At 41.2% G+C, this 23,491-nt stretch overlaps 1 protein-coding gene across 1 annotated transcript in view; it reads left to right on the forward strand.

Annotated features, from left to right (window-relative positions):
• snx25 (sorting nexin 25) overlaps positions 1 to 2,572 on the forward strand; it is a 64,472-nt gene extending 61,900 nt beyond the window's left edge. The window contains exons 21-22 of the mRNA XM_083785105.1: positions 649 to 749; positions 2,314 to 2,572. Of these exons, the coding sequence (XP_083641231.1) occupies positions 649 to 749; positions 2,314 to 2,385 (173 nt within the window). The 3' untranslated portion in view covers positions 2,386 to 2,572. The remainder of the gene's footprint in view (positions 1 to 648; positions 750 to 2,313) is intronic.
• Positions 2,573 to 23,491: the final 20,919 nt, after the last annotated feature.

Here is a 23,491-nt window from a genome sequence, read left to right on the forward strand (position 1 = left end):
CAGACCGTACTCCTGGGCACCAGACCGTACTCCTGGGCACCAGACCGTACTCCTGGGCCCCAGACCGTACTCCTGGGCACCAGACCGTACTCCTGGGCACCAGACCGTACTCCTGGGCACCAGACTGTACTCCTGGGCACCAGACCGTACTCCTGGGCCCCAGACCGTCCTCCTGGGCACCAGACCGTACTCCTGGGCCCCGGACCGTCCTCCTGGGCACCAGACCGTACTCCTGGGCACCAGACCGTACTCCTGGGCCCCAGACCGTACTCCTGGGCACCAGACCGTACTCCTGGGCACCAGACCGTACTCCTGGGCACCAGACTGTACTCCTGGGCCCCAGACCGTACTCCTGGGCCCCAGACCGTACTCCTGGGCACCAGACCGTACTCCTGGGCCCCAGACCGTACTCCTGGGCCCCAGACCGTACTCCTGGGCCCCAGACCGTCCTCCTGGGCACCAGACCGTCCTCCTGGGCACCAGACCGTACTCCTGGGCCCCAGACCGTACTCCTGGGCCCCAGACCGTCCTCCTGGGCACCAGACCGTACTAAGTACCTCAACCCGTTAACAACGTGTTTCCTTTCCTCACGACCTCTGACCTCTCCGTTTTCCTCCTTTGCATTGACGATGTCACCTGTGATGTCAGAGGCCCTGGCGAATCTGGTTGGCCAGCAGAACGCCCGCTACGGAATCATCAGGGTCTTCAACGGGCTGCAAGAGGCCAGCGCCAACAGACACCTGCTCTATGTGAGAACCACTGACACTAACCACTGACACAACACACACCTGCTCTATGTGAGAACCACTGACACTAACCACTGACACAACAGACACCTGCTCTATGTGAGAACCACTGACACTAACCACTGACACAGCACACACCTGCTCTATGTGAGAACCACTGACACTAATCACTGACACAACACACACCTGCTCTATGTGAGAACCACTGACACTAACCACTGACACAACACACACCTGCTCTATGTGAGAACCACTGACACTAATCACTGACACAACACACACCTGCTCTATGTGAGAACCACTGACACTAACCACTGACACAACACACACCTGCTCTATGTGAGAACCACTGACACTAATCACTGACACAACACACACCTTCTCTATGTGAGAACCACTGACACTAACCACTGACACAACAGACACCTTCTCTATGTGAGAACCACTGACACTAATCACTGACACAACACACACCTGCTCTATGTGAGAACCACTGACACTAACCACTGACACAACACACACCTGCTCTATGTGAGAACCACTGACACTAACCACTGACACAACAGACACCTGCTCTATGTGAGAACCACTGACACTAACCACTGACACAACACACACCTGCTCTATGTGAGAACCACTGACACTAACCACTGACACAACACACACCTGCTCTATGTGAGAACCACTGCCACTAATCACTGACACAACACACACCGCTCTATGTGAGAACCACTGCCACTAACCACTGACACAACACACACCTGCTCTATGTGAGAACCACTGACACTAATCACTGACACAACACACACCTGCTCTATGTGAGAATCACTGACACAACACACACCTGCTCTATGTGAGAACCACTGACACAACACACACCTGCTCTATGTGAGAATCACTGACACAACACACACCTGCTCTATGTGAGAATCACTGACACTAACCACTGACACAACACACACCTGCTCTATGTGAGAACCACTGACACTAACCACTGACACAACACACACCTGCTCTATGTGAGTGTTTTTTTGACACTGCATAAAACCCATATAAGACCTCAGATCAGATTCTAAAATCTGTCCGGACAGCTTTCTGAAAACAACAACATATTTTTAGATGGGGGGGGTCGGCGGCCATTTACATATCATTTTGGGGGTCGTTGACATTCTCTTTCACGCTTGAGGTTTAAAAAAGATGAACAATTTATTTTTAATTGTGGGCCTAGTTATAGAGGGCAATAATAGTGCATTAATGTCAATTATTAATGGCCAGGGATCATTTTGACATAGAATTAACTTTCTACTGTAGTAATTATTATCGTTGTCTAGCCTCATTTACACGTTGGTGTCGCGTACCGAAAATTGCCGATCTACAAGCTCAAAGGGTAAACCATTTCTGCTTTCTGGGAGAGTTCAGTTGGTTACAAACATTGGTTAAACGGCCGAACATCAACTAGTTTGTCCTCTCCTCTCCTCTCCTCTCCTCTCCTCTCCTCTCCTCTCCTCTCCTCTCCTCTCCTCTCCTCTCCTCTCCTCTCCTCTCCTCTCCTCTCCTCTGCCCTCAGGTACTGATGGAGATGTTTCTCAAGGAACTGTGTCCGGAGCTCAACATGGAGGTGGAAAACCTGAACATCTGAACGTGTTTCCACAAGACACTCTGCTCAGCCACATTTATCTGAAGGTGTTTCCAAGACGCTCTGCTCAGCCACATTTATCTGAAGGTGTTTCCAAGACGCTCTGCTCAGCCACATTTATCTGAAGGTGTTTCCAAGACACTCTGCTCAGCCACATTTATCTGAAGGTGTTTCCAAGACACTCTGCTCAGCCACATTTATCTGAAGGTGTTTCCAAGACGCTCCGCTCAGCCACATTTATCTGAAGGTGTTTCCAAGACGCTCTGCTCAGCCACATTTATCTGAAGGTGTTTCCAAGACACTCTGCTCAGCCACATTTATCTGAAGGTGTTTCCAAGACGCTCTGCTCAGCCACATTTATCTGAAGGTGTTTCCCACAAGACACTCTGCTCAGCCACATTTAATTCCAGGCCTTTCCGTAGCTGAGCAATGTAACTGCAAGCTGCCAAATGAGACTGACTGCCTGCCTGCTGGTCTATGTATTTAATGACGGAAGGAAGCCATTCTTAAGGGTCAGAGCTGAGAGCCCCCCCCCCCCCCCCCCCCCCCCCCCATGGAGCGATCTATCGGCGGAACTTTGCTGTGAACTGAACGGACGGACAGACAGACGGACGGACGTCTTAACACAGTAATAAATGGCACAGGTGTGCTCTTTCCTTGGCCGTCTTAGCAAGAGAAAGGAACGCCAACTTCTTGTCTTAGAGTCTATAAGGACGTGTCTAAGACTTAGACGGTCCAGGACGGACGAGAGAGCATGGCTGTGCAAAAGAAAACGAAGAACTGGAGCCAGCCAGGAAAATAATGTGTTGTTTTTGTTTCTTATTGTTTTATTATTATTATCATTATTATTATAGTCTTTTGTTTCTCATTTCTACGATATTGTGGACAGTAAAGGTGGTTGCACACTGGACATGTTTCTTTTGAAAACCGATGGAAAACGGCGCTTAAAAATCCGAAAACGCATCACAGTGTGAAGGGGTTGGACTAGAGAGAGAGAGGGCCTGGGGGTTGGGACTAGAGAGAGAGAGACAGGGCCTGGGGTTGGGATCTAGAGAGAGAGAGAGGGCCTGGGGGTTGGGACTAGAGAGAGAGAGACAGGGCCTGGGGGTTGGGACTAGAGAGAGAGAGGGCCTGGGGGTTGGGACTAGAGAGAGAGAGACGGGGCCTGGGGTTGGGACTAGAGAGAGAGAGACAGGGCCTGGGGGTTGGGACTAGAGAGAGAGACAGGGCCTGGGGGTTGGGACTAGAGAGAGAGAGACAGGGCCTGGGGGTTGGGACTAGAGAGAGAGACAGGGCCTGGGGGTTGGGACTAGAGAGAGAGAGACAGGGCCTGGGGGTTGGGACTAGAGAGAGAGAGACAGGGCCTGGGGGTTGGGACTAGAGAGAGAGAGACAGGGCCTGGGGGTTGGGACTAGAGAGAGAGAGACAGGGCCTGGGGTTGGGACTAGAGAGAGAGACAGGGCCTGGGGGTTGGGACTAGAGAGAGAGAGAACAGGGCCTGGGGGTTGGGACTAGAGAGAGAAGACAGGGCCTGGGGTTGGGACTAGAGAGAGAGACAGGGCCTGGGGTTGGGACTAGAGAGAGAGACAGGGCCTGGGGTTGGGACTAGAGAGAGAGAGACAGGGCCTGGGGGTTGGGACTAGAGAGAGAGAGACAGGGCCTGGGGTTGGGACTAGAGAGAGAGACAGGGCCTGGGGTTGGGACTAGAGAGAGAGACAGGGCCTGGGGGTTGGGACTAGAGAGAGAGACAGGGCCTGGGGGTTGGGACTAGAGAGAGAGACAGGGCCTGGGGGTTGGGACTAGAGAGAGAGACAGGGCCTGGGGGTTGGGACTAGAGAGAGAGAGACAGGGCCTGGGGGTTGGGACTAGAGAGAGACAGACAGGCCTAGGGGTTGGGACTAGAGAGAGAGAGACAGGGCCTGGGGGTTGGGACTAGAGAGAGAGAGAGAGACAGGGCCTGGGGGTTGGACTAGAGAGAGAGAGACAGGGCCCTGGGGGTTGGGACTAGAGAGAGAGACAGGGCCTGGGGGTTGGGACTAGAGAGAGAGAGACAGGGCCTGGGGGTTGGGACTAGAGAGAGAGAGACAGGGCTGGGGGTTGGGACTAGAGAGAGAGAGACAGGGCCTGGGGGTTGGGACTAGAGAGAGAGACAGGGCCTGGGGGTTGGGACTAGAGAGAGAGACAGGGCCTGGGGGTTGGGACTAGAGAGAGAGAGACAGGGCCTGGGGGTTGGGACTAGAGAGAGAGAGACAGGCCTGGGGGTTGGGACTAGAGAGAGAGAGACAGGGCCTGGGGGTTGGGACTAGAGAGAGAGAGACAGGGCCTGGGGGTTGGGACTAGAGAGAGAGAGACAGGGCCTGGGGTTGGGACTAGAGAGAGAGAGACAGGGCCTGGGGGTTGGGACTAGAGAGAGAGAGAGACAGGGCCTGGGGGTTGGGACTAGAGAGAGAGAGAGACAGGGCCTGGGGGTTGCTTTGGGACTAGACTAGGAAGGACCACGTGAGCCTTTATGTATGTGGTATGCACTCTGACAAAGGGTCGGCCACTTGGGGGCGCCATGACACTTAGGTTATTCCACACAAATCCATCTTGATTTCTGTGATCCAATATGTCTGTGTTTCTGTGTTAAATTGTGGGCGACAAAAAAGGTTTGCACTTCTTTCTAATGACATGGCCTCAGCGTAAAAAAGCCTGAGATGTACTTATAGTTGTGCGTGGGTGTGTCACGTTACACCGCCCCAAAAAACGGGCTGATCTACAAGATCAACTGGGGCACAGGGCAGGAACACGTTGTGAACTTGTCGATCGGATATGTGTGCGGTGGGTGGGTGGGTGGGTGGGTGACACCGGGATGTGTCAACCAAGCATAACTCGGGGCATTCGTTCTGGTGTCGATGCACACGACGACGTCTACAAACAAAACATAACTATATAGTTGGCCAACAATGGACAGCAGTTCTGCCAGACATCCCAAAGCCTATACCGCTTTGTGCAAGGAAAGGACGCGCTGTGATTGATTGACCAGCAACCAGTTGGGGCATTATTATTATTCCCCCCCCCCCCCCCCCCCCCCCCCGAAACATGCTGTAGGATTCTGTGCCTATCGGGACGGAACTCGGAAACGCGCTGCCTTAGTCGACTCGAGTAGTGAGCATTCTCGTCGGAAGGAAGGGCGACTCGCTTGCCTCTTAAGGCCTATTCATAGTCTGGATTTTCGGTGATGAGGGTGACCACCGGAGCTGAAATAACGTTGCGCGGTGGTGAGTAAAAACAGAGAGAAGGGCTGGACCGGTGGCGGTGGTTTGCTCTTCACCGCGGCTCGTGACGTCATGTTGTAGTTCGGTGGTCACCCCACCACCGTAAATCCAGACTATGTATGAGCCTTTAGCGCTCTGCGGTGCCTCTCGTTGGCTTGAGACGGGGCGGAAGCGCCTCCGTCGCGGTTTGAAAACGATAGAAGTAAATAAATAGTCTGCAGTTCTATAGGCGGTTCCGCTTGCGTCACCGAAGAGGGCCATGGTTGTAGAATACAAGCGGTATATGCTTTGGAATGTCTTGTCGGCTGGACTGGGTGGTTGTAAATCTTAACCCATTCTGACCTGAGATCAGATTCATACGAGTTTTCCACTGACAACACACTGGTCTGATTAACCCATTCTGACCTGAGATCAGATTCTAGAAATGTCAGTCGCTCTTCGATTTTTCAAAAAATAGCAGACCTACAAGCTCGTATCGCGCCACTCGGTGGCGCGATATGAGCTTGTAGATCTGCTATTTTTTAAATAGCTAAAGCATAACATGATGCCGACACCAAAATGGGTGCCCGGTCTTCAGAATGGGCTAAATGATGGAATCTGTATGATCAGCTGGGACTGCAGGGTTCGTTTGTAGACGGCTGATCAAGTCTTTTTCATCTGCAGACCTTGTTGTAAGAAATGCAGCCGGAGGTTGAGTTGAGGCTGTCGTTGTGAAACCGTCTCCAACTCGTTGGTAGTGCAGAGCCTTATATATCCATGTTCCTCCCATCGAAACGGCACCCACATGTTCTGCTGAAAAAATACCTAAAGTAGTTCACCGAGTAAAAATACTTTGTTCATATCTATCAGGTACACACTCCATGAAGTGTTGAATTCATGGGATATTCTTTTTACGTTTTTTTTTTTTTTTTTGACGCGTTCATAATTTATTGAACTGCGGATTCCAAGAGTTTTGTAGGAGACTGAGCACTTTATTTCAGTCCATGCTAAACCCCTTGATCCCCAATTTCTTTTTTATTTTTATTTTTACCATTTTTAAAAACATATTTTATAGTTCAAATAGCCGGTCTACAAGCTCACAGCGCGTCAGTGTAGATCGGCTGGTTGTACTATTAACCCATTCTGACCTGAGATCAGATTCATACGAGGTTTCCACTGGACACACACTGGTCTGATTAAAAAATGTTTTTCAAAATGGTAAAAAAACGTGCAAAGAAGTTTTAAACTTATTTTCTTTCTCTCCCGGGTAGAGTATCACTGCGTGAAAAGAGGAGTTAACGAGCAATTATGGGCACTAGATCTCCCCGTAAACCTCAAGTTTAGCAGGCATATACAGTTAATATATACGGTAATATACAGGTATATACAGTTAATATACGGTAATGTACAGGTGTGATGATGGTACAGTCTACCGGAGTTTGTCGGAACCTTAACGGGGTTTCCTGCAATCCGTAATCCATGCTTTTTGCGCAGTGATAAGTCCCACGGGCCGAAATTTGAGTTCGGTAAATGTATGGAATTTTGAAATTCCAAATGTGTAGGAACCCTGAGTTTATGGATAAGGGGTTTAGCAGTAGTTTAGGGATAAGGGGTTTTGCATTGACGAAAATACAGCCCTAAGTCTCCCATTTATTAGTGAGTCTCCTAGTGACCGATGAGCCGCTCGACAAAAACAAAACGGATCTCGAATACAAGGCTTCACGGGGTGTTGTATAGTCATCGATGGAAAATAAGGCATTCTTTTGGGTGAAATGCTCCTTTAACTGTGCAATATGTCGTCATGTAAAAGTCATTGTGACAATTTTATTTGTGATTATTATTGATAGATTTTTATTTTTGCCAAAAACTATTGTTTAGAGAGCGTTTATATAAGCAATAAATTGCAAAGAAAAGATGTCTTTGTCATCTGGTGATGTGTCCGTATAGCAAAGCTGCCAATATGTATAGTTTATATGTATAGTGTATGTATAGTTTCATTATATAGATATTCCACTGTTACTTTCTTAGCTTACGCATGTTTCATGATAAATGCTTTTATGTGATGTATTCCCATGCTTTTGTTCTTGCTTAAATGTAAGTCGCTCTGGATTAAGAGCGTCTGCTAAATGCCTAAATTGTAATAGTAACTGTCAGTACTAGGAAAGCTGCCATAGTAACTGTCAGTAGTAACTGATGTGTCAGTAGCAAAGCTGCCATAAGAACTGATGTTATATTACTTTTACTTGTTTTTACTTAAAGGACCACTTCACCACTTTTCAACCTATCTTCATATAACAGGTCCTCACTTATAATCATGATAAAATGGCACGATTGTTTTCTACTCAGTCTGGATGGTCTCTCAGTGACGGGAATGCAGTCCCCTGTCCATCCACAGAGCCAGCCTGGCCTAATGGCCTATATGTCAATGAACGAGACAATATCATGTTAGCTGTATCAAAGGCTGCCAGAAGATCTGTTCTGTTCATGTGCCAGGGACTGGAGACGAGATGCAGTATAGGAGCTTCATTCCATTCCTGACTGGGAATCTGATTGCTGAAGACATGGTACCTGTTACAATTACAATGTAGGCATTTAGCAGACGCTCTTAATCCAGAGCGACTTACATTAAGCAAGAACAAAAAAGCATGGGAATAGATCACATAAAAACATTTATCATGAAACATGAGTAAGAAAGTAACAGTGGAATATCTATATAATGAAACTATACATATAAACTATACATATATACTATACTATGACGTGCTATGACTACATACAATGCAATTATAGTGCTGTCTACATAACAATGCAATTATAGTGCTGTCTACATAACATGCTATAAGTCTGCATCAGATGCTAACTACATATTTTCAGATGGGGAGCGGAGGCATATTACATATATTTTTTGGGGGTCCTTGACATGAAATATTGAGCACCACTGATACAGAAACATGAGGTTTTTCAGAAAACTGTCAGGATTTTGAAGACATTTTTAATTTTAACCTGTGGGCTGCTTTAAAGGTGTGGCTATATGTATGCTGGTCCAGGGACCACCAGTGGGCCTTGAGGCGGTCCCAAGTGGTCCCCCCCCCCCCCCCCATGGGTCCATTTGGTTTCATTTGGTACGCTCTTCTAAAAGATGGAGAGCTGGTATGATTGATATTAATTGATTGATTGAAGTATTTATTAACAGTTTGCAGAATTACAATAGCACAACTCAATACAAACTGTGCATGGACGACCAATAAAGCATTAGACTTGTTTACCTTGTTCAATTCATCATAACATTTTGAGAAATATACACTGTGAGAGAGAGAGAGAGAGAGAGAGAGAGAGAGAGAGAGAGAGAGAGAGAGAGAGAGAGAGAGAGAGAGAGAGAGAAACGGCATGTTTAAAGTCGTTTGTCATGGACAGACTGGTAAACCGACGTTTTGCTGCCATCTAGTGTTCACCAGCAGACACTGCATGTGTCTGAAGATTATTATGGATGCAGCAGTTCTTGACGAACCTTTTCGTCTGCCTGCCTGCCTGCCTGTGCGCGTGCGTGCGCCCTGTAAATCCACACAGCTGTGATCCATTCACTCTGACGGACCAATGACCAACAGACCCGGATACAGGAGGCGGGGCTTATGCTTCAAAATGGAGCCCACGCGGTGCATAGCAGAGTGTTTGGGGCGGAGCTGCAATAAGGTGAGGTTTGTTTGAGAACCGCATGGTTTTTAGCCAACATTAACTCTGTTATTGTTTAAACATTAGTGTTGTTAGAAGGACTGTTGGTTTTTAGCCAACATTAACTCTGTTATTGTTTAAACAGTAGTGTTGTTAGAAGGACTGTTGGTTGTTTATTGTGACTCTAAAAGGACAACAATATGAGGAATGTGTTGGTACTTTTTGAGACACAAACAAATAAACTAAAACAGGTGGAAAGTAAATAATTACTTCTACTGAAGTACTGTGGACAATATATTGTACTTTAATATTCTATTATGTGGACACTTTACTAGTTATTTTGAAGATTTGGATTATTTAAAATATATATATATCCTTTTGGCTACATTGCAATTTACCACTGGGCTACAACCACATTTTGACCATTTAGAAGTAGCTGATCTACAATCTCACAATGCTTTGTGATGCAATGCATTTTGATATTGTAGATCTGCTATTTTCAGATTGTTTTTCTTTTTCTTTCAAACATTTCTTTAAATACATTTTGTTGCCATAGCCTTTTACTTCAGTACATAATGGTAACACAAGTTGTAACTGGCTCAGACACATTCATAAGATCAAGCTAAACTAACTGCTGGATGGAAAACTCAAATGTACAAACTTCTCAGAATTCAAAAGTAACAGATCTACAAGCCCATTTCTACCATACATAGCAACTTGATTTCAACTGTAAAGGGCCACTTCACCCCTTTTGCAACCAGATCTTAATTGCATGATTTTTGAGACAACACTTTGCTGGGGTTTTTATGTGCTTTTAGATATTTTAGTATTTAAAAGTGTCCATGGACTCCATGGTGTCATGGACACCGGGCTCACTTCCTTCCTGAACTACAATTCCCACAATGCTTTGGTCCACTGCTCCTCCTTGTGGATAGGGGGCAGGGCTGTCTTACTGAGACAACATGTAGTCCAGGAAGGAAGTGAGCCCAGTGTCCATGACATCATGGAGTCCTCCATGGACTCTTTGAAATATCTAAACCCCAGGAAAGTGTTTTTTGTTTCCCAAACATCATTAAAATAACATCTGGTTGCAAAAGGAAAATGCAAGAATTTCCTAAAGATGTATTTTCTACAATGTATAACATCTGGATAAAGAGTAATGTTGGTGTATGTTTGTGTCTTACAGGTTGATCATGTGACCTTGGTGTCATGCGGTGACCTTGGATGCAGTCATCAGGAGATGGCTGGTATTGGTAATAGAGTGTCTACTCGGCTGGGCTGAAACGAATAACGGTGTCAACGGACGCTCCCTGAGATTACGAGGCGTACGGTGCTCGGGACGTATTGTGCCATACAACCTACGCGGCTCTATTAATACCGGCCATCTTCAACCGAGCGACGGAAGGCCCCCCACGGTACGTACCTGGATTACATGTGGCTGTAGTAGAAACTAGGGCTGTGTCACCATTACGACATGTTAAGTTGACCATTCATTGTCATACAAAGGATTGCGATTAACAATTGTGTTTGCTGTTCAACATATGAATACGAAGTTTTAATTTCTTTATAGCTTTTAGGCTTCATAAAAAAATGGTTGCACAAGGCAGATTATAGCCCTAGAATGTCTGTTTCATACATTGAAGTATTTCACATACCAGAGCCATAGATCACTGCTGTAGACTTGAGGTTGCAGTGGCAGAACGGCGGCATAAATGTGGTCGGTACTCCATGTGTTCTCGCTCAATAAATAATTCCAAAGACTTGGGAGTCAGATATGGTCCTCTAGTTTCACATCCATGTGAAAGTCATTAAGATAAAATGTTTGTTTAGTCAAATATCTCCACTTTTTCATGAGCTGCACCCGGACGGCTTTCTCTCCGGGCAAAGGCGCTCGGAATGACAGCTGGACTTAATCAAAACTTCCTTTGATCGTCACAAACGTCATCAGGGAAACACAAGTTTGGGGCACAATTTGCAGGTGGTGTGATTAATTAATTACCCAGCACCTATCGCAACGCACCTGCCGATTTTGTGCCCCAAACATTTGTGCTTCGCTGGTCAATTGGTGATGACGTGTGTGGTGATCAGAGGAAGTTTTGGTCAATTCAGTCCAGCTGTCATTCCGGACCCTTTTGCCCGGAGTGAAAGGTGTGGAGATATTTGACTAAATACGCCTTTTGTGCTGGAACTTTGACATGGATATGAAACTAGAGGACAATATCTCACTCTTCGTCTTTGGAATTATTTAATGGTTGAGTACAAACTGAGCATTTATCACATTTATGCGCCGCAACCAGAAGCAATGCGGGGTGTTCTATATCTGTGTGTGTGTATGATAGTATATGAATGATCAGACATTCTAGGGCTAAACTAATTATATGCATTAATTGCATTTATACATTAAAGTGACACTTCACCCCTTTTGCAAGCAGATCTTATTTTAATGAGGTTTGGGAGATCAAAAACACTTTCCTAGTGATTTTTATGTGGACAATATGAGTTTTTTGGTATTTTAAAGTGTCCAGGGAGTCATGGACACAAGTGGAAAAAACATATTGTACACATAAAACCCCAGGAAAGTGTGTAATAATGGTGACACAGCCCTGTCAGTGACTGTTATGACTTCCAAAATGTCATCCTGTAGGCCGACAACTAATTATTTTCTTTCCCCCTGCCGTTTCAGAAAGTGAAGCTGACTGGAGGTGTGAGTGAACTCTATGCTGTTGCCACTGCTGGGTGAACTCTATGCTGTTGCCACTGCTGGGTGAACTCTATGCTGTTGCTGGCTGCTGTTAGCAGTGAAGGTTAGTTAACCGTCTGATTCCTGCTGCTTGTTTAAGTGGGCTACATGCTACCATACCGTAGGTTGTCTTTCGCGCCATGTATAGTTTCACTTTATTTGTGTGTTTAATGCCAGTCCACATCACCGTTATATGATGTTTGTGGAGGCATGTGATTTATTTATCGTTTAACATCTACGGGTAAAGTCTGTCCACATCCACATCACATTTGTATGTTCTCTTGTGTTTCTCTTTCTCTTCTCTATTCTTTGGATTTAATAAAGTTATTTATTTTTTGTTGTCATAGTTTTTAATCGCATTTCGCTTTATTTTATTTAGGTAATTTCTTTCTTCTTGCCTACTTATTGCCCTAGTTCTTCACTAGTGTTTTATGTGTGTACAAATGTGATGTGGAGGTTTATGTGACTTATGTCTGGTGTCATTATGGTAGCATGTAGCCCCTTAACACTGTGTTTACAGCTTACTATGCTGTAGGTCTGTGTAAACTGACGGAGGAAGTAAATGATGGCCGCTGTGTCATTTGCTTCCTTGGTTGGTGTGTTTTGTTTAGTGCTGATATTGAAGGTAAGTGAGTGTAGTTTATTATCCTTGACTGTTGGGCAGAAACCTTGTATCTCCATAGTTAAATCTTTTGTAAATTAATTTCCTTACTTGGCCAGGCTACAGTGTCACACACTAAAGTAGCAAATAGCCAATCTCACGAGGCAAAGATAATCCATTATTGAATATTTAGATTTTTTTTAAATAACTTGTAGTATTCTGTTTTTCTAATATCTAACCAGTGAAGTATCAGCAAGAGCTTGTGACTAAATAATAACATTGGAACACAGATTATTATATTAATAATATTTGTCCAGTAAAGTAACTGTTTTGGACGTACAAGGTTTCTACCCAACGTTCATCTTTTCTCTCTTCTATTCTTTGCTTTAATAAAGTTATTTGTTTTTGTGGTCTCAGAGGTTTTAATCGCATTTTGCTTTATTTTGTAGTGATTTCTTTCTTACCTATCTATGACACTAGCTCTTCACTAGTGTGTGTGTGATTCGGGTCGTGTCTTGCGTACAGTTTCTCATTTGGAGCTGTTTCATGTCATTTACCAGTAAAGCGTCAACACGTCAGTTCACATCAGATATGAACACAGGCCTGGTATGTGATGTGCATTTATGTGTTTTTTTTTAATGTGATATTTCACAGCAATTGCGGATAGCTCGTCATTCACGTCTGTCGGCATTGTTCACGCCATATGAATTGTGTTTATTGCTGTTGTGTTCTAATGTCGTCCATAGTGTTGTGTACTAATGTTCATAGTATTGCTGACAAATACTGGGGCGCAAAGAATGCTGCTACCTCGTATAATTTATGTCAATCGTCCACAAATGGCATAAATTGTACAGTCTTGCCCCATGTTTCCTACATGGGACAACTAGATAGAAAAATACTTGCTCCACGAAAACCTAAAGGCCAACTGCTTGGGCAGAGACCAAGAAAATCTATTTTGTTCATGTTCATAAAGCGCTCCAAGTGCTTAAAGTGAAAAGTGCAGCAGCAAACATCTAGGTCATAAGACCATTGTCGGTGCTATATTATCAGATCTAATTTGTGAGTAAAGCTTCATTACGTAGGCCCACATCACCTATGAACACAGGCCCGGTATGTGATGTGTGTTTATGTCTCGTCTCATTTCACATTGGTGAGCAAGGCTTCATCATGTCATCCCACATCACATAATGAACTTAGGGTTAGGTTAGGGTAGGTATGTGATGTTGGTTGATGTGATGCATGTCTTTAATAATGTGCGAGTGAAGCGTCAGTTCACATCACATTATGTGGTGTGTATTGATGTGATTTATTTATGCTGCCATTTTGCAGCTAAAACTTCATCATCCATGCCGGTCAGTAGGCGAGGCATTGACGATGGGCCTATGACCCAAACGTTTTCTGCTGCACTTTTCACTTTTAGCACTTTGCAGCACTTCATGAGCATGACAAAAATATTTTCTTAGTTTATGTCTGAGGAGTTTTCCTTAAGGTATTTGTGGAGTGAGTCTTCCGGTTTTCAATTGTATAAAGACAATCATAGTCATGATTCAAATTTAGTGTGTAGGCTATCCTTTATTTCTTTTAATTATCTTGCTGCAGGAGGTCGGCAAGAGTAAGTTTAAAACATATTTTGCAAAATTGAAACTAATGATTGATTTGGACCTGTAAATTATAAAACAAAAACTAAGGCACTGGTTGTGGTACTCCTGGTTTACCAGAACGGGGTTCAACTCCCTGCGGTGCTCTGCTCAATTTGTTGTATTTACATGGTTCATTTCTGCTCATTGTGTTGCCTTTTCATAGATTCTTTACTGTGTTTGTACTCCCTACAGTTGGGTTACAAGTCCATTTAGGGGCCAAGCCCGAAGGGACTCTTGTTCCCTTATTTTTCTCTTCTCCTTCCACCAAAAAATGTCAGTTGTGGCTGAACTGTGCTGTCAGGTGTTCGTGAAACTTGGCTCAATCATTTGAAAATTACGATTGGCCCTGATTTCAGATCACCCCATCTGATCGGGACGACCTAGAGGGCAATGCCAAACGGTGAGGACACAAAGCCCACAACCATTGGCCAATGGGTGGCGCTATAGCACTCAAACTGAACATTTAAACTTTAAACGGGCATAGCTCATGAACCGCTTGACCGTGAGCAATAAAACGTTGATACCCATGTGTAGGGATGGAGCTCGGTACCCGGAGAAATCCGATAAGCTTATTGCGTACCCGTTATAAATAAGCTTTGGGCTTATCGAGCTTGTTATCCCATTCTGAACGGGAACCCATTTTGGTGTTGGCATCGTGTTATGCTTTAGCTATTGAAAAATGGCAGATCTACAAGCTCATAGCGCGCCACTCGGTGGCGCGCTATGAGCTTGTAGATCTGCTATTTTTGAAAAATCGAAGAATGACTGACTTATTTTTAAATCTGATCTCAGGTCAGAATGGGTTAATCAGACCAGTGTGTGACCAGTGGAAACCTCGTATGAATCTGATCTCGGGTCAGAATGTGTTATTGAGCATGGTGGCCCCGGTCATGTTTAAATAAAGACCAGAGGAGATCAATGCATGCCAACCAGCACTATCCGGGTAAACACAATTTCACTTTTAAAGTGGCGGAAAATATATTGACCCATTCTGACCTGAGATCAGATTCATACGAGGTTTCCACTGGACACACACTGGTCTGATGAACCCATTCTGACCTGTGATCAGATTCTAAAAATGTCAGTCGTTCTTCGATTTTTCAAAAATAGCAGACCTACAAGCTCGTGGCGTGCTATGAGCTTGTAGATCTGCTATTTTTCAATAGCTAAAGCATAACATGATGCTGACACCAAAAAGTGTTCCCGTTCAGAATGGGTTAACCTGGTAACAGTTTCTTTCATATTTTATTGGTAAAAGTGGGCAATTGCCCTTTAGTATAATATACTGGTTCTGTTCAGAGTTTATTGTCTCCTAGTATAATATACTGGTTCTGTTCAGAGTTTATCGTCTCCTAGTATAATATACTGGTTCTGTTCAGAGTTTATTGTCTCCTAGTATAATATACTGGTTCTGTTCAGAGTTTATTGTCTCCTAGTATAATATACTGGTTCTGTTCAGAGTTTATTGTCTCCTAGTATAAAATACTGGTTCTGTTCAGAGTTTATTGTCTCCTAGTATAATATACTGGTTCTGTTCAGAGTTTATTGTCTCCTAGTATAATATACTGGTTCTGTTCAGAGTTTATTGTCTCCTAGTATAATATACTGGTTCTGTTCAGAGTTTATTGTCTCCTAGTATAAAATACTGGTTCTGTTCAGAGTTTATTGTCTCCTAGTATAAAATACTGGTTCTGTTCAGAGTTTGTTGTCTCCTAGTATAATATACTGGTTCTGTTCAGAGTTTATTGTCTCCTAGTATAAAATACTGGTTCTGTTCAGAGTTTATTGTCTCCTAGTATAATATACTGGTTCTGTTCAGAGTTTATTGTCTCCTAGTATAAAATACTGGTTCTGTTCAGAGTTTATTGTCTCCTAGTATAATATACTGGTTCTGTTCAGAGTTTATTGTCTCCTAGTATAATATACTGGTTCTGTTAAGAGTTTATTGTCTCCTAGTATAAAATACTGGTTCTGTTCAGAGTTTATTGTCTCCTAGTATAAAATACTGGTTCTGTTCAGAGTTTATTGTCTCCTAGTATAAAATACTGGTTCTGTTCAGAGTTTATTGTCTCCTAGTATAAAATACTGGTTCTGTTCAGAGTTTATTGTCTCCTAGTATAATATACTGGTTCTGTTCAGAGTTTATTGTCTCCTAGTATAAAATACTGGTTCTGTTCAGAGTTTATTGTCTCCTAGTATAATATACTGGTTCTGTTCAGAGTTTATTGTCTCCTAGTATAATATACTGGTTCTGTTCAGAGTTTATTGTCTCCTAGTATAATATACTGGTTCTGTTCAGAGTTTATTGTCTCCTAGTATAAAATACTGGTTCTGTTCAGAGTTTATTGTCTCCTAGTATAAAATACTGGTTCTGTTCAGAGTTTATTGTCTCCTAGTATAAAATACTGGTTCTGTTCAGAGTTTATCGTCTCCTAGTATAATATACTGGTTCTGTTCAGAGTTTATTGTCTCCTAGTATAAAATACTGGTTCTGTTCAGAGTTTATTGTCTCCTAGTATAATATACTGGTTCTGTTCAGAGTTTGTCTCCTAGTATAAAATACTGGTTCTGTTCAGAGTTTATTGTCTCCTAGTATAATATACTGGTTCTGTTCAGAGTTTATTGTCTCCTAGTATAAAATACTGGTTCTGTTCAGAGTTTATTGTCTCCTAGTATAATATACTGGTTCTGTTCAGAGTTTATTGTCTCCTAGTATAAAATACTGGTTCTGTTCAGAGTTTATTGTCTCCTAGTATAAAATACTGGTTCTGTTCAGAGTTTATTGTCTCCTAGTATAATATACTGGTTCTGTTCAGAGTTTATTGTCTCCTAGTATAATATACTGGTTCTGTTCAGAGTTTATTGTCTCCTAGTATAATATACTGGTTCTGTTCAGAGTTTATTGTCTCCTAGTATAATATACTGGTTCTGTTCAGAGTTTATTGTCTCCTAGTATAATATACTGGTTCTGTTCAGAGTTTATTGTCTCCTAGTATAAAATACTGGTTCTGTTCAGAGTTTATTGTCTCCTAGTATAAAATACTGGTTCTGTTCAGAGTTTATCGTCTCCTAGTATAATATACTGGTTCTGTTCAGAGTTTATTGTCTCCTAGTATAATATACTGGTTCTGTTCAGAGTTTATTGTCTCCTAGTATAATATACTGGTTCTGTTCAGAGTTTATTGTCTCCTAGTATAATATACTGGTTCTGTTCAGAGTTTATTGTCTCCTAGTATAAAATACTGGTTCTGTTCAGAGTTTATTGTCTCCTAGTATAAAATACTGGTTCTGTTCAGAGTTTATTGTCTCCTAGTATAAAATACTGGTTCTGTTCAGAGTTTATTGTCTCCTAGTATAATATACTGGTTCTGTTCAGAGTTTATTGTCTCCTAGTATAAAATACTGGTTCTGTTCAGAGTTTATTGTCTCCTAGTATAATATACTGGTTCTGTTCAGAGTTTATTGTCTCCTAGTATAATATACTGGTTCTGTTCAGAGTTTATTGTCTCCTAGTATAAAATACTGGTTCTGTTCAGAGTTTATTGTCTCCTAGTATAAAATACTGGTTCTGTTCAGAGTTTATTGTCTCCTAGTATAATATACTGGTTCTGTTAAGAGTTTATTGTCTCCTAGTATAATATACTGGTTCTGTTCAGAGTTTATCGTCTCCTAGTATAAAATACTGGTTCTGTTCAGAGTTTATTGTCTCCTAGTATAAAATACTGGTTCTGTTCAGAGTTTATTGTCTCCTAGTATAAAATACTGGTTCTGTTCAGAGTTTGTCTCCTAGTATAATATACTGGTTCTGTTCAGAGTTTATTGTCTCCTAGTATAATATACTGGTTCTGTTCAGAGTTTATTGTCTCCTAGTATAAAATACTGGTTCTGTTCAGAGTTTATCGTCTCCTAGTATAATATACTGGTTCTGTTCAGAGTTTATTGTCTCCTAGTATAATATACTGGTTCTGTTCAGAGTTTATCGTCTCCTAGTATAATATACTGGTTCTGTTCAGAGTTTATTGTCTCCTAGTATAATATACTGGTTCTGTTCAGAGTTTATTGTCTCCTAGTATAATATACTGGTTCTGTTCAGAGTTTATCGTCTCCTAGTATAATATACTGGTTCTGTTCAGAGTTTATTGTCTCCTAGTATAATATACTGGTTCTGTTCAGAGTTTATCGTCTCCTAGTATAATATACTGGTTCTGTTCAGAGTTTATTGTCTCCTAGTATAAAATACTGGTTCTGTTCAGAGTTTATTGTCTCCTAGTATAAAATACTGGTTCTGTTCAGAGTTTATCGTCTCCTAGTATAATATACTGGTTCTGTTCAGAGTTTATTGTCTCCTAGTATAATATACTGGTTCTGTTCAGAGTTTATTGTCTCCTAGTATAATATACTGGTTCTGTTCAGAGTTTATTGTCTCCTAGTATAATATACTGGTTCTGTTCAGAGTTTATTGTCTCCTAGTATAATATACTGGTTCTGTTCAGAGTTTGTCTCCTAGTATAAAATACTGGTTCTGTTAAGAGTTTATTGTCTCCTAGTATAATATACTGGTTCTGTTCAGAGTTTATTGTCTCCTAGTATAATATACTGGTTCTGTTCAGAGTTTATTGTCTCCTAGTATAAAATACTGGTTCTGTTCAGAGTTTATTGTCTCCTAGTATAAAATACTGGTTCTGTTCAGAGTTTATTGTCTCCTAGTATAAAATACTGGTTCTGTTCAGAGTTTATTGTCTCCTAGTATAAAATACTGGTTCTGTTCAGAGTTTATTGTCTCCTAGTATAATATACTGGTTCTGTTCAGAGTTTATTGTCTCCTAGTATAAAATACTGGTTCTGTTCAGAGTTTATTGTCTCCTAGTATAATATACTGGTTCTGTTCAGAGTTTATTGTCTCCTAGTATAAAATACTGGTTCTGTTCAGAGTTTATTGTCTCCTAGTATAATATACTGGTTCTGTTCAGAGTTTATTGTCTCCTAGTATAAAATACTGGTTCTGTTCAGAGTTTATTGTCTCCTAGTATAAAATACTGGTTCTGTTCAGAGTTTATTGTCTCCTAGTATAATATACTGGTTCTGTTAAGAGTTTATTGTCTCCTAGTATAATATACTGGTTCTGTTCAGAGTTTATCGTCTCCTAGTATAAAATACTGGTTCTGTTCAGAGTTTATTGTCTCCTAGTATAAAATACTGGTTCTGTTCAGAGTTTATTGTCTCCTAGTATAAAATACTGGTTCTGTTCAGAGTTTATTGTCTCCTAGTATAATATACTGGTTCTGTTCAGAGTTTATTGTCTCCTAGTATAATAAACTGGTTCTGTTCAGAGTTTATTGTCTCCTAGTATAATATACTGGTTCTGTTCAGAGTTTATTGTCTCCTAGTATAAAATACTGGTTCTGTTCAGAGTTTATTGTCTCCTAGTATAAAATACTGGTTCTGTTCAGAGTTTATTGTCTCCTAGTATAATATACTGGTTCTGTTCAGAGTTTATTGTCTCCTAGTATAATATACTGGTTCTGTTCAGAGTTTATTGTCTCCTAGTATAAAATACTGGTTCTGTTCAGAGTTTATTGTCTCCTAGTATAAAATACTGGTTCTGTTCAGAGTTTATTGTCTCCTAGTATAAAATACTGGTTCTGTTCAGAGTTTATTGTCTCCTAGTATAATATACTGGTTCTGTTCAGAGTTTATTGTCTCCTAGTATAAAATACTGGTTCTGTTCAGAGTTTATTGTCTCCTAGTATAATATACTGGTTCTGTTCAGAGTTTATTGTCTCCTAGTATAAAATACTGGTTCTGTTCAGAGTTTATTGTCTCCTAGTATAATATACTGGTTCTGTTAAGAGTTTATTGTCTCCTAGTATAATATACTGGTTCTGTTCAGAGTTTATTGTCTCCTAGTATAAAATACTGGTTCTGTTCAGAGTTTATTGTCTCCTAGTATAATATACTGGTTCTGTTCAGAGTTTATTTTCTCCTAGTATAAAATACTGGTTCTGTTCAGAGTTTATTGTCTCCTAGTATAATATACTGGTTCTGTTAAGAGTTTATTGTCTCCTAGTATAATATACTGGTTCTGTTCAGAGTTTATTGTCTCCTAGTATAATATACTGGTTCTGTTCAGAGTTTATTGTCTCCTAGTATAATATACTGGTTCTGTTCAGAGTTTATTGTCTCCTAGTATAAAATACTGGTTCTGTTCAGAGTTTATTGTCTCCTAGTATAATATACTGGTTCTGTTCAGAGTTTATTGTCTCCTAGTATAAAATACTGGTTCTGTTCAGAGTTTATTGTCTCCTAGTATAATATACTGGTTCTGTTAAGAGTTTATTGTCTCCTAGTATAAAATACTGGTTCTGTTCAGAGTTTATTGTCTCCTAGTATAATATACTGGTTCTGTTCAGAGTTTATTGTCTCCTAGTATAATATACTGGTTCTGTTCAGAGTTTATTGTCTCCTAGTATAATATACTGGTTCTGTTCAGAGTTTATTGTCTCCCGTCTTTCCACAAAATAATAGAAATTGCTCGATCGTGGGCTCGTTAAGAACCCGGCTCGTTAAGAACCCGGCTCGTTAAGAACCCGGCTCGATAACCCTGATGTATATCAATTGGTTGGGGTTGGGTGGAGGGGTTCTCTTAGGGGTAATCTTGGGGTTCTCTTGGGGTTGGGTGGAGGGGTTCTCTTAGGGGTTCTCTTGGGGTTCTCTTCTCACCCTTTTTACGGAAAATGAACACTTATTTTCCGGGTCTCTCGAGGGGGGGCGGGACTACGACGCTCTAGTCTATAGTATGCCGTGGTGCAACCCAACAGAGTTGCAGCACTTACTTCACACGGGTGTGATTTTCAAGATTTTGGAGGATTTGAAAAAAAGATGAATCACGAAAAAAAGGTATGCTATAGTCCATGGTTTCGGGACTGCATGGCGTTTTTCATGATTTTGCAGGATTTGAGAACAAGATGAAAATAATGGACCTGTAAATTAGAACAAAACAAACCAAGGCACTGGTGTGGTACTCCTGGTTTACCAGAACGGGGTTCAAGTCCCTGCAGTGCTCTGCTCAATGTGTTGTATTTACATGGTTTATTTAAATGCTCTGCTCATTGTGTTGTATTTACATGGTTCATTTAAATGCTCTGCTCAATGTGTTGTATTTACATGGTTTATTTAAATGCTCTGCTCAATGTGTTGTATTTACATGGTTTATTTAAATGTTCTGCTCAATGTGTTGTATTTACATTGTTTATTTAAATGCTCTGCTCAATGTATTGTATTTACATGGTTTATTTAAATGCTCTGCTCAATGTGTTGTATTTACATGGTTTATTTAAATGTTCTGCTCAATGTGTTGTATTTACATGGTTTATTTAAATGCTCTGCTCAATGTGTTGTATTTACATGGTTTATTTAAATGCTCTGCTCAATGTGTTGTATTTACATGGTTTATTTAAATGTTCTGCTCAATGTGTTGTATTTACATGGTTTATTTAAATGTTCTGCTCAATGTGTTGTATTTACATGGTTTATTTAAATGCTCTGCTCAATGTGTTGTATTTACATGGTTTATTTAAATGTTCTGCTCAATGTGTTGTATTTACATGGTTTATTTAAATGCTCTGCTCAATGTGTTGTATTTACATGGTTTATTTAAATGCTCTGCTCAATGTGTTGTATTTACATGGTTTATTTAAATGTTCTGCTCAATGTGTTGTATTTACATGGTTTATTTAAATGCTCTGCTCAATGTGTTGTATTTACATGGTTTATTTAAATGCTCTGCTCAATGTGTTGTATTTACATGGTTTATTTAAATGTTCTGCTCAATGTGTTGTATTTACATGGTTTATTTAAATGCTCTGCTCAATGTGTTGTATTTACATGGTTTATTTAAATGCTCTGCTCAATGTGTTGTATTTACATGGTTTATTTAAATGCTCTGCTCAATGTGTTGTATTTACATGGTTTATTTAAATGCTCTGCTCAATGTGTTGTATTTACATGGTTTATTTAAATGCTCTGCTCAATGTGTTGTATTTACATGGTTTATTTAAATGCTCTGCTCAATGTGTTGTATTTACATGGTTTACCGTATTCGAATACGTTAAACGTTTTTTTCCGAAATCAATTTTTTTTGTTTTGTTTTTTCAAATGACGACGACGACGACGATGATGAAACGGAGAGAGAGAGACAGTGCTGCACTGTTGCCTGCTAATGAGAGAGAGAGAGAGAGAGAGATGCACCACTCGGTTCACACGGGTGTGATTATTTGTTAATCATCGAATGAAATGTGGGAGGTCGGCAAGAGAAAGTTAAAAAGATCATATCAAATACTAATTTGAAAATGTTAGTTTTGTGCTTCTGTGTTTTTCTTCTTGATATATTACTTTTGAAATGTAACATTTACATAACAATGAATGGACCTGTAAATGACAACAAAACAAAAACGAAGGCACTGGTTGTGGTACTTCTGGTTTACCGGAACAGGGTTCAAGTCCCCGCAGTGCTCTGCTCAATGTGTTGTATTTACATGGTTCATTTTTATTTTCTGCTCATCGTGTTGCCTTTTCATAGATTTCATAGGTTCTCTACTGTGTTTATACTCCCTACAGTTAGGTTACCAAGTCTATTTATATATTGCTACCTAGGTGCAACTTCCCATAGACAACCCATTCATCCAAACAGAAAAGTCCTATTTGATTTTATGAAATAACATCAAACTCGCCAACATTGCAGCTGTACGAAAAGCTTGAATTTTTCTCGTCTTTTTTTTAAATAATTTTTATCCCACAATTATGTAACCCATTTTTCACCCCTGTGTCCTTTTTTTCATCATTTTTGACCATGGGCTATAGCCCCTATCGTACGGCATACTATAGCACGCCGTTTTTCATCATTTTTGAGGATTTGAAAAAAAAAACAAAAAAAGTTATAGCCCATAGTTTTTTGAATTTTTGATTTTTTTTGTTATCCTAATTTTTCATCATTTTTGACCATGGGCTATAGCCCACACCGTACGGCATACTATAGCACGCCGTTTCTCATCATTTTTTACTTCAAAAAATAGACGTCTAAAACACGTCTATTTTTAGACGTTTTTATCCTATTTTTAGACGCTCGTCTAATAGCCCATATCATACGGCATACTGTAGCACGCCGTTTTTCATCATTTTTGAGGATTTGAAAATAATGGGGGAAAAAAACGATCGGTTATAGCCC

The sequence above is a fragment of the Protomyctophum parallelum genome (genome assembly GCF_964188405.1).
Source record: "Protomyctophum parallelum genome assembly, chromosome: 16".
NCBI classification, from domain to species: Eukaryota; Metazoa; Chordata; class Actinopteri; order Myctophiformes; family Myctophidae; genus Protomyctophum; species Protomyctophum parallelum.